The sequence below is a fragment of the Emiliania huxleyi genome (assembly GCF_000372725.1).
Source record: "Emiliania huxleyi CCMP1516 unplaced genomic scaffold EMIHUscaffold_362, whole genome shotgun sequence".
NCBI lineage: Eukaryota > Haptophyta > Isochrysidales > Noelaerhabdaceae > Emiliania > Emiliania huxleyi.
The window spans coordinates 48,250-65,930 of NW_005199256.1; the positions used below are offsets into that span (position 1 = coordinate 48,250).

At 65.3% G+C, this 17,681-nt stretch overlaps 6 protein-coding genes across 6 annotated transcripts in view; 5 read left to right on the forward strand and 1 right to left on the reverse strand.

The window, feature by feature from the left end:
* Nucleotides 1–1,210, forward strand: part of EMIHUDRAFT_242522 (hypothetical protein) — a gene marked incomplete at both ends in the record, with an annotated part of 2,721 nt that extends 1,511 nt beyond the window's left edge. Inside the window, 3 exons of the mRNA XM_005772208.1 lie at nucleotides 206–348; nucleotides 980–1,056; nucleotides 1,195–1,210. Of these exons, the coding sequence (XP_005772265.1) occupies nucleotides 206–348; nucleotides 980–1,056; nucleotides 1,195–1,210 (236 nt within the window). The remainder of the gene's footprint in view (nucleotides 1–205; nucleotides 349–979; nucleotides 1,057–1,194) is intronic.
* Nucleotides 1,211–3,461: 2,251 nt separating this feature from the next.
* On the forward strand, nucleotides 3,462–5,254 carry EMIHUDRAFT_117814 (hypothetical protein; the record flags this gene model as incomplete). Its single annotated transcript, XM_005772209.1, has 2 exons — nucleotides 3,462–4,079; nucleotides 4,301–5,254. 2 exons carry the CDS (start codon nucleotides 3,462–3,464, stop codon nucleotides 5,252–5,254), a joined length of 1,572 nt encoding a protein of 523 aa, XP_005772266.1.
* Nucleotides 5,255–5,963: 709 nt separating this feature from the next.
* EMIHUDRAFT_316089 (hypothetical protein) lies at nucleotides 5,964–6,740 on the reverse strand (the record flags this gene model as incomplete). The annotated part of the gene is made up of 1 exon (XM_005772210.1): nucleotides 5,964–6,740. One exon carries the CDS (start codon nucleotides 6,738–6,740, stop codon nucleotides 5,964–5,966), a length of 777 nt encoding a protein of 258 aa, XP_005772267.1.
* Nucleotides 6,741–10,010: 3,270 nt separating this feature from the next.
* On the forward strand, nucleotides 10,011–11,286 carry EMIHUDRAFT_458662 (hypothetical protein; the record flags this gene model as incomplete). The annotated part of the gene is made up of 4 exons (XM_005772211.1): nucleotides 10,011–10,136; nucleotides 10,223–10,309; nucleotides 10,395–10,674; nucleotides 11,048–11,286. The coding sequence occupies 4 exons, from the start codon at nucleotides 10,011–10,013 to the stop codon at nucleotides 11,260–11,262; spliced, it is 708 nt and encodes a 235-aa protein (XP_005772268.1). The 3' UTR covers nucleotides 11,263–11,286.
* A 283-nt stretch (nucleotides 11,287–11,569) lies between these two features.
* Nucleotides 11,570–12,459, forward strand: EMIHUDRAFT_242529 (hypothetical protein; the record flags this gene model as incomplete). The annotated part of the gene is made up of 4 exons (XM_005772212.1): nucleotides 11,570–11,704; nucleotides 11,813–11,857; nucleotides 12,112–12,151; nucleotides 12,236–12,459. 4 exons carry the CDS (start codon nucleotides 11,570–11,572, stop codon nucleotides 12,457–12,459), a joined length of 444 nt encoding a protein of 147 aa, XP_005772269.1.
* A 262-nt stretch (nucleotides 12,460–12,721) lies between these two features.
* Nucleotides 12,722–16,087, forward strand: EMIHUDRAFT_458663 (hypothetical protein; the record flags this gene model as incomplete). Its single annotated transcript, XM_005772213.1, has 10 exons — nucleotides 12,722–13,215; nucleotides 13,435–13,467; nucleotides 13,539–13,584; nucleotides 13,744–13,862; nucleotides 14,271–14,318; nucleotides 14,504–14,739; nucleotides 14,999–15,104; nucleotides 15,225–15,458; nucleotides 15,947–15,993; nucleotides 16,072–16,087. The coding sequence occupies exons 1-10, from the start codon at nucleotides 12,796–12,798 to the stop codon at nucleotides 16,085–16,087; spliced, it is 1,305 nt and encodes a 434-aa protein (XP_005772270.1). The 5' UTR covers nucleotides 12,722–12,795.
* Nucleotides 16,088–17,681: the final 1,594 nt, after the last annotated feature.

Here is a 17,681-nt window from a genome sequence, read left to right on the forward strand (position 1 = left end):
TCTCTCTCTCTCTCTCTCTCTCTCTCTCTCTCTAGACCGGACATGCCCGCGACACGTCCCCCGCAATCTCGCAGCTCCGGGCGCTGCTCGGCGACGCAGACGTCTACCTCGCCCGTGCCGCCGTCGGAGGCCCCTTCTCACGCGAGGGAGACCAGCCGAGTCTGCCCGAGATCGCCCGAGATCGCCCGAGATCGCCCGAGATTAGGCCCCTTCTCGCGCGAGGGAGACGAGCTTCGCCGCCTCGTGCCGCGGTTGCGCGCGCCCTCCCCGCGGGAGATTGCGGCGGCGCTCGGCGGCGGGCACGGCTGGGCGGCGGAGAACTACGCCGCCTCGCTGATCGAGCAAGAGGTGGGAGATCTGGGGAGATCTGGGGAGATCTGGGGAGATCACCTCCTCGATCCTCGAGCAAGAGGTGGCAGGACTGCTGCCGCTGTCTGAACACTTCGCCCCACCCACTGCACTCACCCCACCACCTCACTTCGCCTCGCCTCGCCTCGCCTCGCCACCAGGTGTGCTTCCGCGCAGACGCGTTCGCAGGCACGATCGACTCGACCTGGTCGCAGCTCGTCCTCCTGCAGCGCGCGGCGGCGGCGCCCGTCCGCTCGCCCGCCGTCGCCTCCGCCGTCGCCTCCGCCTCCTCCTCCGCCTCCTCCTCCGCCTCCTCCTCCGCCTCCTCCTCCTCTGCCTCCTCCGCCTCCTCTTCCGCCACTTCCGCCGCCTCCGCCACCTCCGCCGCCACCTCCGCTGGCTGCTCGACAAGCCTCGACCGCGCGATGCGGCCGCCCGGCGCGCCGTCCTAGATGAAAGCTGGATGGTGCCGGAGACATCTCGCCGTCGCCACCTGGCACGCGAGATTGCACGAGCTTGCACGAGATTTTACGTCCTCCTGCGGCGCACTGCCCCCACGCCGTCTCCGCCGTCTCCGCGGTGCTCTCGCGTTAGAGCGCCCCGCGCCGCACATCACCTCAGCCGTCTCGAGTTCGCAGGCGACCCGCACCGTGACAACAACTTTGACATCCAAGCGCTCGTCGCACCCGTCTCCAGCGGCGCGGGATGGTCGGCGTGTGGCGGCGGCGGCGCCGCCAGCCGCACGCCTTTTCTGGCAGCGAGCAGATTGCGGAACGGCAGCGTCGGCACCACTCGGCACGCCACCTTGTCGCCCAGCCGAATACGGCTCCGGACTGCACTGCCTAGGCGACTGGGTCACTAAAGGTAAAGCCGTAGGAATCCCGTCACACAGACACCCCGCCCACCCGCCGCCCCCCTAGCCGCCCCCGCGCCGCGCCCCCCGCCCCTTTTTTAAATGATCTCGGGGGCCCGGGACGCGGCACAAAACGGGGCACAAACCACAAACAAAAGGCTATACAAGCACGGGGAGGCACGTAGTGTGAGTGACGCAAGGCCAAGGGAGCTAGGCGACCCGGTGCTCGGTGGCGTCCTCCGACGCCCGCGCGCGGGTGAGCCTGAGCTCGGTCGCAAAGAATCTCATCTCCGCCGCCGCGGAGCTGCAGCGGCCAGCGCGGCTGACAAAAATCTCTCGATCTGAAATCTCTTTCTCCCAATCCCTTAGGACGAAAACATCTTCCGGCTCCAAAAGAGCGCGAATGGGGAGCGGGCGAGGGTGGTGCCAGACGATTTGAGACGAACACTCAACTCTCTCACACAGCAGACAGGCTCGATCGACACGTGCGGACTTTTTGCTAGCTCAAACAAGAAGTATTTAACAACATCAACTCTCTCTCAGCAGCAGACAGGCTCGACACAGGTGCGGACTGGCGCGTGCTCGCACTATCAAGAAGCCTAGAAGAGTTAAAAGAGCTCTACAACAACTCTCTCAAGCCTCAAGACTAGAAGAGGTAACCGAAACGGCCGCGCGGAACTGCTAATGTCCGCCTACATCAAGAAGGGGCTCTCCGCTGTTCGCGATGGCGGGACGGACGCACTCGCAAAGGCGAAGCGAGCCGCGAATCGCACAGACCATCCCGGAGTCGCAGACCAAGCAGAGCCTTCGACAGAGCCTGTTGCTGATTCGGCCAAAGTCGCCGAGGAGGCAGCTCCTGGCCAGCCGACGGGTCGAGCGCGGGTCCGTCGACGACGTGCCCAGGATGAGGTTGAGGACGGCGGGGAGGCGAACCGGGCCTCGCCACCCGTACCTGACGCCGGCAACGCCGCCAGGGAAGAGGCTGAGACCACCACCTCTGCTCGTCGGCGGGCGCGAGCGGAGCGGAGAGCTGAGCTCGAGACCGCTCTGCCTGTACCCGCACCGGAACCTGAACACATCGAAACCACAGCGGAGCCGGCCCAGAGTGCAGCGTCTCGCCGCGCGGCCCGTCGCGCGGGCCGCGCCACAGCGGTGGAGGATGAAGCGGCCGCTGCTGTCGGCGGCGTGGATGCAGCAGCTGCAGCAACTCACGGCGACCCCGCCGATGCTTCTCCTACCACGGAGTCTCCCGCGGGAGGCGACGGCGCGAGTCCTGAGACGCCAGCCTCAGCCGTCTCCAAACGCCGCGAGAACCGCAGGCAGCGCCGCAGCGAGGCGTCCGCACAAGAGGCTGAGGAGGCTGAGGCCGCGACCGGAGCGGAGGCGGTTGCTTCGACGACGGAGAATGCGGCGGGGGAGGTGACAGCGCCAGCGATAGGGACGGGTTCGTCTTCCCGCCGTCTCTTTGCGCCTCTGCGACGAGCCGCCACTTCTCAGGCCAGCAGCGGGACAGGCGATGAGCCACAGACAGCCGCTGGTGCTGGAGCTCGCACCCTGCTTTCAAGTCGCCGCCGCCGGTCGGGCCAACCGACCGACACGTCCCTCTCCGAGACGTCTACCGATGGTGCGTCCCCCGCTGGAGCGCGGGAATTGCCGGTTGCGATTCGGCGCCCACTCGGAAAGCTGCGCACACCGAGGGTGCCCAAGACGGGAGAGGAACCGGCACTGGCGCCGCCCGCGGCTGACTTCGAGCCCGAGGCGGCGGCGGAGGAAGAGGACGAGGAGGAGGAACAGCCGCTGGAGCCGCCGGCCGACTCGGAGCTGTGCGCGCAGCTGGCCGCGTGTGGCCTCGCCGAGGATGGCCTGGCAGCGCGGCTGCGCGAGGGGCACATCTCGCTAACCGTCCATCGGACCGACGAGCTGCCTCACACTTCCTCGATCGCTCACCCGCTGGTGTGCGTGACGCTGGTCGACTCGCGCTCGGGCCGGCTGCTGCGCAAATCGGTGCCGTCGCGGCCGGGCGTGACGGCGCACGAGGGCGAGACAGTCTCGCGCTTGCTGCCCATCATGACCAAGCCGTTCCGACTCGCGGGCGCGGGCGGCACGAGGCTGCCCGCCTGGGAGGAGGAGCTGCTCATCGCCGAGTCATACGGCGAGCGGACTCCTTGCCCTCGCATCCACTGCCAACATGCAACATCCCCACCATTCACCATCCGCTGCCTCCCTCTTTCCCACCGCTGCCTCCTTGCGTCTCGCAGCCATGCTGCTCCACCCCTCCGTCCTCCTCTTTTTCGAGCTCGTCGACTTTCGACCGCCCGCGGGGTGGACGCGCCTTGCGTGGGGCTTCCTGCGCCAAAAGCCGCTGGCGCCGGCGCCCACTGTGGAGGGAGGCGGACGCGCGGCCAGCGCCGCGCCCTATGCGCTCCGCAACACGCCGCTGCGCGTGCGTCTCTTTCGCTGGCAGCAGGGCGTGCGCGGTCCAGCCGAGGGCTGCGAGGTGTGGAAACAACTCAGCGCCCAGGCGACAGCCCGACAGTACTCGTCGACGCTCCACATCTCGCTGCGCGCGGCGGAGCCGCCAAAGCCGCTCGCCGTGCAGTATCCCTTCCGCCCGATGGCGGCACACCATCTCGAGCAGGCGCGCCATCCTGCTGCTCAGACGGCAGTCGCCCTCACCCCCACCCGATCGCTCGAGCCGCCTGCGATCATCCCTTCCCCCACGCCACAGGGCCGCCTGACCGCCGACGAGCTCCGCCGACACGCAGCGCTTCGCTACACCGGCTCCGCCGTCAGCCATGCCGACGATGGCAGCGGACTAGCGGCCCTCCGACGTTTTGGCCGCGAGCCGGATGCGCCGTGCAAAGTGCCCAACACTCAGGTGCATGCACTAACTGCGGGGGCGGCGGGGGCCTCCGCCGTCGCCTTCTCGGCGGACGGCGCCCTGCTTGCGGCAGCGCTGGCCGACCCGTCGGGCCGCGCGCGGCTCGCTGTCTACCACGCGGCGTCGGGCGCGCTGCTGTGCGAGGCGCGCAAAGCCGCACGCGCTGCTACTGCTCTTGAGCCCGAACCTGACCCTGACCTGACTCTCGCCCGAGCCAGGCGCACGCGCACCACAAGCTCATCTACGGCCTCGACTGGGGGCCTGCCGCCGAGGAAGACAGCTCGGCCGGCACGCCCGCCACCGACGGCGCGGCAACAGTTGGCGCCCGGCTGATGTCTGTCTCGGGAGACGGCACGGCGAAGGTGTGGCTGCTCACGAGCCAGGATGGGGAGTCAGCGGGCGGGCTGGCTCTGGAGGCGACGCTGCACCACCCAACCTTTGTCTACTCGGGCCGCTTTCAGCCCCACGCCACCGCTGCCACGGGACCCGCGCGCCGCGGCGGCGGACGGCGCGAGGCTGGGGGCGGGGGCGGGCCGAGAGCGGTGCTCTTGCTCACCGGAGCGGCAGACGGGGGTATCCGGCTGTGGGATGGCCGCACTGGCGTGCTGGTCGGGTCGGCGGTGGGGCACGGCTCGCGCGTCAACGCGGTCGTATGGTCGGCTGACGGCGGCGGCTGCTACTCTGCCGACGCGCTCGGCGCCATCAAGTTTTGGGAGGCGGATTGGCGTGGCGCCGGCGGTGGTGGCGGGCTCAAATGCATCCAGACACTCAAGAAGGAGGGCGGCGCGGCGGTCGACTCGCTGAGCCTGCACCCATCCAAGCGGCGGCTGCTGGTGCAGCTGCGCAGCGGCGCGCTCATCGGGCTCGACACACGCACATACCACTTTTCGACGCGCTACGTCGGGCACAGCACCGGCGAGTATCACGTGCGGGCCGGCTATTCGCCCGACGGGCGGCTGGTCTTTAGCGGCGACGCGAAGGGAGGGCTCCACGTGTGGGTCGAGGAGACGGGCGCTGTGCTGCTCGAAGGCCGGGCCATCGGCCTGCTGGGCCCCCTCCTGCAGGTGGCTTGGAGCCCCGTCGAGCACCTGGTGGCCTGCGCCGCCTTTGGGCCCGGCAACGCGTTGATCACGCTCGCGCACGACTCGCGGCGGGAGAACTCGTCTGGCTGAAACGGGGCGAGGGAGAAATGCAGGCGGGTGTCGTCGGTAAGGTAAGCATCAAAATTTTCGTGTAATGTTATACAGAGTCCCTCCTGTGCATATCTTGGCCTTACTCGCTAAAGTGTACACCTACGGCTCTATTGCAATGCAGGACGTTAGCTCCACTGCTGATAGTTACGGGGGAAGGACCGTGAGTTGACGGAAATCGGAGGACGCGACCCACTTCGCCACAGACGGTCCCGCGCCTCGCCGCTATGACGGGGACACACCCCGCACCATCCGCTGTGTCCCCGTCTTTGTCCGGAGTGAAAAGTCCAACGCGCTCGTCGGTGACGGCTTCCTCCAACTTGCGCCGCGCTCGGCGAACCTCGACAGCGCTTTCGGTGGCATGCATTTCTTTGCGACAGAAGCCTGGAGAGCAGCTCCTCTGCTGCTCACACGCTCTGCACAGTTGGCACAGCCTACTGTGCGGCTACCACAGCTGTGACAGCGATGGGCTCGCCCTCACTGGCCCTCAGTCACTTGTGCTGCGGCTTGTGTGAGCGACACTGCGCGGCGACTGCCGGCACACTGTGAGACCATGGGTGTGAGGTAAAACCATGCTACCAGCGCTTGGTCACATCGGCCCCGAGGTCAGATCCTTCTACTCTGTTGATGACAACACTTGTCTACTCGCTGGAGCCGAGCAGGAGGGCTTGGCGCACATCCCCTGTTCAACTCAGGGTCCTTCCCCTTTATCTTGGTTGGGATAGCCGCCATCGTCCTGCGAGTAGCTGTCCGGCTGCGGATAAGCTACCTGCTGCGGATAGCCCCCTCCCTGGCTGGTGGGAGGGTCCCACTGCGCCTCGCCCGTGTTCGGATTGGAGTAGTACGCGTCGCCAGACTGCGGGTCGACTAGCTGCTGCCAAGGGTACGGCAAGTGCGACCCTCCCTGATGCATCACAGCTTCGTCTCTGCACACGAAGACCGCGCCCTCGGGGTCGTTGCAATCCAAGCTCACGAGGTCGCCGTCGAGGAGCGGCACCTGGTCGCCGCTCTCCAGGGCGACCCAATCCGCAGGGCCAGTCCGCCAGAGAGTCGGGCCCTTCCCGCACGAGGTGAGCTGAGCGACGCCGTCGTGGCACTGAACGATGCACTGCACCCGCGACACCGTCACTTTTGGGTTGAGCATGTTGAAGCGGCTCAGCGCCTGCACGTCGCCGTTCTTCAGCGCGTACTTGCACCAGTAGTGCACACCGGAGATCCCCTGCAAACGACACAGCACCGCGCCACCGTAATTCTGCTGGACGACCGGTGGTGGGTCGTACCGAAAGTCTCCGAGCTGCTCGCTAAAGTAGTACGCCTGGCCACCTTGGTCGACGCCCGTGATCCAGCCCTCCTGAGCCACGAGATTGCGGGTGCGGTGCGCGGCTCTGGCGGAGGGCGGTCGGAGGACCGCCGCAGCTCTGACGAGAGTGCGGTGCGCGGCTGCAGGCAGAATTAGTGTCAGCCACATGGAACGAGGCAACGTCGAAACAGCGGAAAGGATCTCGCAAGCCCACCTCAGTCGACCCACCTCAGTCGACCCACCTCAGTCGATCGTTGTGGGTTTACACTCTCTTGAGGGTGTGGTGTGGTAGAGTGTCTTGTGAGCATGTTTGTGTCTGTGTGTCGCTCGTGCGTGTCGTCATCATCTGTCCAGCGTCCACCCATACGCCATACCGCGTTGGTGTCCAGTGGCCTCCAGTCCGAGCCTGGCTGTTCTTCACCTTCCTACATACATACATACAGTCGTTGGTCTGACTTCTGACTGTGTGTTCGCCTTCATACTTGTTTACTTCACACAGTGTAATATCACAGGTCCCGCCGCTTTACGTACGTTGTCCGGGCAGCGTCAGAGAGAGAGAGAGACAGAGAGACAGACAGAGAGACAGACAGAGAGACAGACAGAGAGAGACAGAGAGAGAGGCGCTCGCCTCTCCCATCCCTAAGATCCCTTAAGCTAAAAGACAACCTAGTACAGACCACTCGCGTATCACGCGCCTGGCGGGGACCTGTTCCTTTTTACCCATCTCACAGTAGAGAGGTCTCAGGACCGCCGCAAGCGGCGTGGCGTGGAGCGGTTGAGCGTCCCTCCGGGGGTCCCACTGCGCCGGGGAGGCGTTGTTGGAGGCTAGGACGCAAGCGTCCGTCGCCTTTTTCAAACTCGGGGCCCACTCCGCTACTCCCCGACCCGAATTTGGAGGGCCATGAAATTTAAGGTGTTGCTGCGCAAAAGGGGAACGCTCCACGCACAAAGTACATATATCAGTTCTCACGAACGTACTTCCTCTTAGGCGGACCCTCCAGATGCCAGGACGCATCTAGTGCCAGTGTACGCTTTAGGAGAGCTTGGTTAGCTTGTTCGTTTAGCCGCCCACATGCTACGTGATGCCGCATGGTTCGGCCTGCTTGGCCTTTAGTGGGAGTTGACCACTGGTCACCTGCAACATGTTCGCCGGTTGAAGGAAAGACATAGGCACGCTGCGACGCTTCCCACACCGGGATCTCTTGCCCGTAAGTTGTGACAGCCCGTTGTGGATCGCGCACGCGCGCCGCAGCTCGCCGCACTTGCTTTTGAAAGTGAGACCCGGCAGCTGAGGCAGCAACGCCTGGAGTCGTCACTTGTAGTGATCACGCAGGTGGTGTCGTCGACAAGGAGGGCGTTCTCGAGAGGGCGTTCTCCATGTACGTCTGGGCCGTGGAAGGTAAATAATTTAAGAGCCGTGTTTCCGCGATCTTCACCGCCTGCCTGGAGGGGCAGCTGGTCTCGAAGCCTTCGATGACGCCGGTTATGCGGACGCCTTGGTCGAGGGACCGTGTGTAAAGGGCGACGTAGCGCAATGGCCCCCCATCTCCCCCCAGTGGTGCCCAGGCGGCGGCAAAGCTCGACGCCAACCTGCCTGGCGATTTGCCTCTCATCAGTCGCGAATTGTAGCACGGTGTATATGATTCTGTCATCGTTATCGAATTGCAAGACGGCAACGCCTTCCCTCGCTGCACGCGCGAGCGCGTCGTGCGCCGCTGGGACGTAGTCGGGATAGCCAACGATGGCCATCCGGCCCGAGGCGGACTGGCGGGCAATGATGGTGTCGACGATGGAATACATAGTCATGGGTGCTAACTTTGAATCGAGGTCGAAGCAGGTGAAGGAGCTGTAGTTGCTGATGATGGTCGCTGATGGGACGGAGATGGCAGCCGTCTCGGCCAACGCTACTAGAAAGCCGTCCTCGGCACATTGGGGCAAGTCGGCGTTGAGGATATTGCGTCGCCTACACTCAGCTGCGCCAGGGAGGACCCTAGCTGAACTCGAGGCGATGCCCCTGGGTGCTGCGGAAGGCGCCGGGAGCAGGGGCGGCCCGCGACGGCACGCCAGCCCTGCTGGCGGAGGGGCCCGTGGCGGAAGCTTCGCGCGCCCGGGCGGAGGCCGATCTCGCTAGGCATCAAGCTGCGGCGGCGCGACGAGCGGGGGAGAGCCGATGGCGGGCGAAGCAGAGAGCGATAAGGATCTGGTGGTGGCGGGCGATCTGGCGCGAGGTGGAGACCGCTCGAGCCAGAGTGCAGCAGATCGCGCGGATCGTCGCAAAGGGGCAGTGGCGAGGGCGGTACCCGGAGGTGCTCATCGTGGAGCATGCGACGCTGCTGATGGAGCTGCTCTACAACCAGTTGGAGGCGCAGCCCCCGACGGCCCCCTGCTGGGGAGGCAAGCACACCCCGGTGGACGATGTGCCGCTCGTCGCACTAGCGAGCGGCCTCGCGGGTAAGATGGAGGAGCTGTTCCACACCGGCTACGTGGGAACGGTTGACCGCGGCGCGCGCTGCATCCTGCGGGGAGCGGCCGAGCCGTCGGAGCTTCCGCCGCCGAGGATCACCGGGCCGCTGCTGCGACCGAGGGAGCAGCCGCCGCCGGAGCTGCTGCCAGGAAGAGCGTCGTCGAGCGATGGAGCTACCTCGAGGCGCTTCGGCGAATGGCCGGCTCGCTGCGCGCAGATGCTACGATTGTGCTGCTCACAATCCTTCGACTTCTGTAGCATCTCTGTACGATTGCTAGCACCTACGCTCGCAATCCGACATCTTCTAGGACTAAGAGCAGCTCCGCTCCCAAGGTGACTGGTGACGCCTACGCGACTACTACCATCGCGCTCGCAATCCGAGCAAAGTCTAGCTACTCGAGTAGGTAGGTTGCGTGCGAGCAGCACGGCTCACTCACACTCCTAGCAACATGCCTCCGACTGCGAGCAGTAGCGCTCGCAGTCCTAGAACTTCTAACGATTTGCGAGCGGCTGCGCTCAGAACCGAACAAAGATCCAAGGATTGCTAGAACGCTCGAAAGAAAGAAAGAAAACAGACAACCCAAGGCGCAAGGGAGGGATGGGAGGACGGCACGCCGCCACCACACAGGGATTTTAAGGAGAGGAGTGTGGTGCTAGCCGTCGCCCACCCTAACCCTTGGTCGTCTGCCTCTTTCTATCTCCCTTCGCAGTCCCTCGCCGATTCTCGCTGCAAGAAAGAAAGAAAGAAATAAAACAGACAACCCAAAGGAGGGATGGGAGAACGGCACGCCGCCACCACACAGGGATTTTAAGGAGAGGCGTGTGCAACCTTCTTGCGAACGGACGTGAATTCTTCCGGCGACGACTCCCCGGCTACAGCCAGAGGTTCAGCACGGCTGTTCCAGCACCACGCAGCACGTGATCGGCGCGGCGTGATCCTCCGTTCGCTCGGCTTCGTGTGGCCCTTGGCTGTGATGGGATACGGCGACGCGAGCGCCAAGTCGAAGAAGGCTGACAAAGCCGCGGCCGCCGAAGAGGCATCAGCCTCCCGTCCGATGCCGGAGCAGCCCAGCCAGTCGTCTCGGCGCGACCGTCCTGGCGTACCGCGTCCGCCACCGCACACCCACAACACGGCCAACGGCGCTTGCTCCGACCTTGTTTGACCGGCCCTGATCTGCTGCGCCAGGCGTCGCAGAGGGCGAAGGAGGACGACGCGTGGGCGGAGGGCGCCAAGGGGCAGAACAAGAAGAAGGCGGCCGAGGAGGAGAAGAAGGTGAGCGCTATCCCGGCACTGTCCCCACGCTCCCGCTGTCCCGTGCGCAGCGCTCAGTTTGCGAGCGCCGTATCCCGCGTCGCAGGCGGCGGCGGCGGAGCGGAAGGCGGCGGCGCGGGCGCAGGAGGAGGAGGAGAATGCGGAGCTCGCCAAGCCCAAGGGCGGCGGCAAGGACGGCAAGAAGAAGGCGGGGGGGTCGTCCAAGATGACGCGCGCCGAGATCGCGGCCAAGGCGATGGCGGCGATGGAGGAGCAGAAGAAGGCGGAGAAGAAGAAGCAGAAGCAGATTGAGGCGACGGGAGGGAACGAGTACATTGGCGCGGTGCACGAAAACACCAACCGGGCAGAGGGCGTCGACGCGTCGGGTGAGAGAGAGAGAGGGGGGGGGGGGGAGGGGAGGAGGGAAGGAGGGAAGGGAAAAAGGGAGGGGAGATAGAGACAGAGACAGTAAGAGACAGAAAGATAGAGAGAGAGAGAGAGAGAGAGAGAGAGATTTTGTGTTGTGTCGGGCGAGAGGCCGAGAGCGCTGCACTGGCAAAGCCCGCCGCCGCTCCCGGCCGCGCAAGACGGCTGCCAGACCCCGCAGCTGCAGCCGCCTCCCCCCCGCCGCCGGCCGCCCCCCTCGCTGCCTGCTAGCTCCGGGGACGGCTCCGGCTCCCCTCCCCAGCCTCACCTCGCCGCACCCCTGCCCGCCTCACATCCCAGCCCGGCCCGCCCCTCGCCCGCCCGCCACGCCAGGCATCGACGACGCCATTGCCGCGCTCGACGTCGGCGGCGGCGGCGGCGGCGGCGGAGGGCCGAAGAGGGTCAACCGGAAGGCGCTGTACAAGGAGTTTGAGGAGCGCGAGCTGGCGCGGCTGAAAGAGGAGAACCCGGGCCTCAAGCTGTCGCAGCTAAAGGAGCGCGTCTCCAAGGCTTGGGAGAAGAGCCCCGACAACCCCGACAACGAGTAGGCGAGCTAGGCTGGGCGTGTTTGAACATTGAAGTAGGATATCTTAAGGCCCCGCGTAAAGGCGTTTCCCGACACCACCGACCACCGTATCCGCTCTCGCACACAGCCACACAGGGCGAGGGCTGCGTCTCTGCTCTCGAGGACCTCGATCGCGCTGAAGAAATTCTTGCCGCTTGCCGGAGCTCTCTCAAGAAAAAGAATTCTTGGACGTCCACCTCCAAGCCCTGATAAATGAAAAACCCCGTGCCGCGCCTAGACCGGAAACTCGAGCGAGCCCAAGCAGCGCCGGGACGCTCCTCTCCACCGTGATGCTCCTCGCCATCGTCGTCACCACGACGTGGCTGCGGACGGGCGTCGCCCACGACATCGTGCGCCCGCTCTCCAACGTCGCCGAGATCCCTGCCTCGCCTGCCAGGAGCGGCGTCGACCTCATCGCTGGGCAGGTGCGCGGGTAGAGCTCTCCACCATACTCTGCCGCGATCCCGGCTGCTGCGAGCACGGCGCCGCCCGGTGCGCGCGAAATGACCCCTGCCGTTCCCGCGCGCACGCAGGTCGCCGAGGAGGACGTCGAGTGCCAATGCGCAAGCACGACAAATGTGCGCGCGTCCGCCGCCGCCATGCAGCCCTGCCCCTCCCCGCCGTCGATTTCGTCGCCGTCCGTGCGCGCGCCGCCGTTCACTCCGCCGCCGCCGTCGCCCCCACTTCCGCCGCCCCCGTTTTGCGCCTCGCCGCCGCCGCCGTTCTCCTTTTTCCCGCCGCCCGCGCCTCCCTCAGTCGCGCGCGCGTGCGGCTCGCCTGCGTCGCCGCCGCCCCCCCTCTCGCCGCCGCTCCCCTCACAGCCTCGTACAAGGGTGCCGCCGTCGGCGCCACAGCCTTGGCTCGCCCAAACGGTGACCCTCCCCCATCCCCCTCTGTACTCCCCCACCTTCAGAACCAAATCCTCACCCCCCCCCCCCCACTGCTCCCCGAATCAGGTGCCATCGCCACGTTTCCGTCGGATGAATTATGTGGAATCGTACCCCTCGGTGGTTTCCAAACCTATTCAAAAATGGACGCTTACAGAAATCGGCAAAAATTCAACCGTCACAACAACACATCATTGCGAGAGACGAGGAGCGACTCTTGCTCAAAGTGCACAAAGGGTGTCGCTGCATATAGTAGCGATGAGCTCACACTAGCTAGAGCTCACACTCACTAGAGGCCGTCATCGCATTCGCCCTGGGACCCAGCGCTGACTTCTGACTGTCGATGCTCTATGCTGTCAGCTGTCTATCCCTTTCTCGACTGTCTGAGCTTGTGCGTCTTGTTGTGTTTTTGTGTTAAGAACGACCGCAGCTGCACTGTGGGCCCGAGAGCGATATGCCATGTCCGCCTTGCGTTTGTTTCATTACATCGAAGGCTAAGCTCAAAAAAAATTCGAAACCGCGCGGACTTGAGTCGCCCTTGAGCAAGCCGTCGAGCAAGCGACTCGCTTTGCTCAACAGCGTCGCATAGTGTTTGGAGTTGCAAGTCGAAAGGCCGCGACCGTCATCTGATGCCACTATCTCCATCACTGGCACCATCGGCGCCACCGCCGGTTGGTCGATGCGATCCGCGACTGGATGACAGTCAGGCGGACGACTGGATTCAACTCCCCGCAGCAACGCGGCAGAGTCTTGGCGTGGGTCTCGCTGCTCTATCGGCTCTGATCTCCACGTTTGCGCTGCTCATCATGAAGCACTCGGCTGATGTCGAGAAGGGCCTCCCGCTGCGGCCCAGCTGCAAGCACCCGTGGCGCAAGCGCTGGTGGATAGGATTCATAATGAACACTGGCAGCGAGCTGGGCATTTCGACATTCGCACTCATGTTTGTGCCGATGACGGTCATCGCGCCGGTCAACGGCTCCGCCGTTATATTCTCCGCCCTTGTCGCGCGCCTCGGATGGGTCTCGGATCGCATCTACCGCATCACCCAGGCCCGCAGCTGCTCCGATGCCAGCCTCCTCTCCGCTGCCACTGCGTCCTCTCCCCCCCCCTGCCCCCTCCCCTCCTTCTTCCTCTCCTCCCCCGGCGCGGGTAGAGACACTTCGAGACACTTCCGAGACACTTCCGATAGGCACCCGGCACCCTCCCGACGCCATCCCACCCACACGACCTCTGCACCGCACCGAGATCGCCCCAGCCTGTGTCCGCAGGTGCGGGAGTACCTCTCCTATCTCGAGTGGCTGGCGCTCCTCGCCGTTGTCGGGACGCCGGGTCGGGGCCTCTCCTGACCCTTCTCGGAGCCCTCCCTCCCCAGGCGCTGCTCATCGCTGTCACCGGCATTGTCCTCTGCGCGGTGTTTGGCCGGTGATCTAGACGGGAAACACGTATTCTCGCGCCCCAGCCCGCGCTCGAGAGGACACGGACTCCGCTGCATTCGACCGTGCTCCGCCGTACTTTCGGTCTCCCGCACCCCTCGTCCTCGCGCGGTGCTCCGAAGACGTTGGCTACTCTCCGCGTAGGGCCGTCGCCCGAGAACACGCTGCCGCTGCCAGAGGTGCAGGAGCAGTTCTCGGGCGCCCCCTTCCTCGCGCTCGCCATTCCCGCCGGCGTGTACGTCGTGCTGTGCGTGGCCATCCTCGTGCCCCGCTCGCCCCTGAAGCGGTGGAGGCCGGCGCCAAACTCACTCCGGCTCTCGCTGCTGACGGCGGCGGGCGCGGGCGTGGCGGGGGCATTCTCGATGACCTTCGGCAAGGTAATCTCTCCCCATACCTCCCCATACCTCCCCATACCTCCCCATACCTCTCCATACCTCCCCATACCTCTCCATACCTCCCCATACCTCCCCATACCTCCCCATACCTCCCCATACTCCCCATACCTCCCCATACCTCCCCATACCTCCCCATACCTCTCCATACCTCCCCATACCTCCCCATACCTCCCCATACCTCCCCATACCTCTCCATATCTCCCACACATCTCCCACACATCTCCCACACATCTCCCACACATCTCCCCGTCTCTTGACGCGACGAGCTTCGGCAAGGTGATCACGACCGCCGTCGAGGATCCTCCGAAGGCCGCCGAGCTCTGGGTCACCACGCTAGACGCTGAAACACTTATTCATGTCTCCCAATCAGCACTCGAGAGACACGGGCTCCGCTGTCTTCACCCACATTCAGCTGTATTCACTGTCTTCCTATCAGCTGTTCACGCGGTGCTCTGCGCGGCAGAATACCGTTTTCGCGCCCTCAAGTCGGCGTATTCACCCACCTGCAGGTCACCTGGCTCGCGCTCGGCGTGCTGGTCGCTTCCGCTCCAACGCAGCTGTGGCTGCTCAACTGGGCGCTCGGCTCGGGGAAGGCTTCGTTCACGGTCCCGCTCTACACGGTGATGATCATCTCGACCAACATCGTGCTCGGCGGCCTGCTCTTCGACGAGTTCGCCTGCCTGTCGCGCGCGTACCTCTTCGTCTGCGCGTTTGTCATGGTGGTGGTTGGCGTGTGCCTGCTCTCGTGGGGGCAAGAGCGCGCGAAGCGGCTCGCGGCGGGGCAAGGGACTCCTAGATGCGGAGACACGCACCCGCGAGATCACGCGAGATCGCACGAGATCACACGAGATCACCCCAGATGCGGAGCACCCCCGAGATCACCCCCGAGATTACCACGCCCTCACTGGCTCCGCCTGTGCCAGCCCGTCCGTGAGCTCCCGCGATGCGCATGCACGCGCACATTCCTCCGCACGCCCTCACCTCCCAAGCCTTTGCGGCACCAGGCCGGCCAGTGGAGGGAAGCAGCCGGGCAACAGCGTCACCCTCTTCGTCTCCATCGCCGGCGCCTCGACGGCGCACGCCTCTGTCGACATCTTCCGGCCGAGGGAGGTGCGGCGCTGAGGGAGGGTGTAGTAGAGGGTGTAGAGCTCTACAGCTCTACAGCGCTCTACAGCGCTCTACACCTCTACATCCGCTACACCTCTACATCCTCTACACCCTCCCTCTCAGGTGCGGCGCTCGCGGCGAAACGAGCGACTGTCCATGTCCACCAACCCGCTCTCCTCGCAGAACCGGGCGCACACCGCGTTTGGGTCGCGGCGCAACGCGCTCGAGCAGATCATCGCTCAGCGGCAGCCGTCCCCCGCCGGAAGCCCGACCCCTACGAGCTGCTCCTCTCCGGTGGCCCCACAGCTCTGCCCGGGCTCCCACGGCTCTGTTCGGGCAGAGGAGCTACCGGCGCCGGTGCCGGTGGTAGATGGCGTACAGCTCGATGGCCATCACCTCGGCACAGAGGGGGAGGATGGTAGCCCGCCAGCCGCCCCACCTCCGCGGTACCGCTGACATGTGCATGCACATGCACGGTGCTCTGCAGGATATGGACTGTCCGACAGTCGCCGCCGCACTACTCTATATACGTTGTGTGACCATGCTGGCGGGGCCTCTGACACGGCTCTGATTGCAGCAGCTTGTAAAGTAGGAGGAAGAGTATGAGGACCGTGAAATCTGAAACGGCGTGCAGCTCAGTTGTGAGAGGCAGCAGAGTCGCCGAGCGACGAGCCTCGGTCCGCGTGCCTCCTGCTCGTGTCCCGCGTACGGAGCTATACACGCCTCACGCATCCATAAAGCATAAACTCACTTTTTGGCCTCATTAAAGCGCGAACTGTCCTCAGATTGTAGATGAAAGACTACGCTGTGTGGCACCCCCCTATCTATTTTTAGTATAGTTTTAGATAAAATTAGAATTCGCGTACAACACGAAAAACAAAAAGGCTGCCTCGTGCGGCGTTGCTGGGCGGCGGAGCCGGATTTCTCTTTTCTCAAAGAAAATTTCTGCATGTAGGTTAGGGGCCCACAGCGTCGTCCTAATCTAAAATAGTTAGAGGCTGCGCAGGCCGTCCCGTTTGCTGTTTGAAACGCCTGTTGCGCTGGCCGCTGCGCGCGCGCGCTGGCCGCTGCCGGGGCTCTGTCTCACTCTCACGTGCCGCAATATGTGTCACACACGGCGGCTTCTGCCACCTCTCGATTGGTTCTACTTTCTACGCACACCTACCGGGTAGGGGCGCTTGTGTCCCACAGTGGTGCATTTTGGGGCGCTGTGGGCCCCCTAGTAGGGTCCTTTCTCCTTAAAATGACTGTGCGCGGGTCGTGTGCGGTCTACGGTGGCCCCGTGGCACGCTCACAGCGGGTCCAAGAACCTGTCAACAGTCTCACTGAACCTCTGCTCGAGCCACGACGCCTTCCGCTCAAGCGGCGGCGGCGGCGGAGGCGTCGGGAACGACGACGCTGTTGACGCCGCGGATCGCGAGGGCGACGCCGGCGAGGCTTCCGCTCCGCGCCCCCCGCCGTGCTCCAGATCGGTGCTCGCTTGCGGCGCACCGTCGGCGACTCTCGCGCGCCACTGCGCCGCTCGCAGCGCCGCGTCCGGCGTAACCACCGGCTTCGTCTTCTCCTCCCTCCACCCCACCGCCGCCAGGAAGTCGCCCACGAAACGCGACATCTTGCCGCCGCCGCCCTCGCCGTCGTCGCCCCCCGCCCGCACCGCCTGCGGCATCGGCGGCTGCCGGCCGCGACGGCTGTGCCACAGCTCGTCGCCCTCCGACACGGCGCGTAGCACCGACTTACGCGCGCTGTCCTCCGACGTGGGCAGAGAGGAGCCGCCGGCGACGGAGGAGGGCGGCGAGGCCGCCGGCCATGTCGGCCACCCATTCGGCGGTGCGTACGGCGGGATGCCGTCGACCGTCGACAGCGAGCCGGCGCGCGACGCCGAGGGAGGGAGCGCTTCCTCGCCTGGGGAGGAGACAGTGAGGACGCGGGGGGGGCGGCTCAAGGGCATCGCGCGCTCGCCGCCCGCCGCGGACGGTGTGAGCCAGAGACCGTTGTTGACCGTCAGTGCGTGTGTCTGAGGTCTGGGCCCTGTGTCAGTGCCAGTGAAGGTGTCAGTGCATGTGTCTGGGGTCTGGGCCAGTGCCGGACACGTGAAGACACCCGCGTCCGAGAGCCCGGGGAGAGAGCCGCGAGAGCCGGAGCGAGACAGCTTTTCCTTGGGCGCGCCCCAGATGAAGGACGGCGCACGAAACGTCGACGCGAACGACGGCGCCTCGGAAGGCGGGCTTTGCGTCGGGCCGGATGGGCCGGGCCACCCCCGCGCCGCCGCCTCCGCCCCGCCGGCAGAGTGCTGCTGCAGCGTGAAATCGTGGAGCACCGTCGGCGAGAGCTGGCTCAGGTCGAGGACGGCGCCCGAGTTGGTCCGCCGGATGGTGGGGACAGGAGAGGTCGACGTCGCCCGCGCCAGGCAGACCGCCGCCGCCGCCCCCCCTCCGCCGCTTGGCTGGCGTCGCACGATGGTCCGTCCGGGGGTCCGGTCCCGAAATCCGGAGTTGCGCTTGGGGCTTCCGGGGGGGGTGATTGCCACCGTGACGGAGGAACCCGACTCGCGCGCCTGGTGTGTGTGTGGATGGGTGGGTG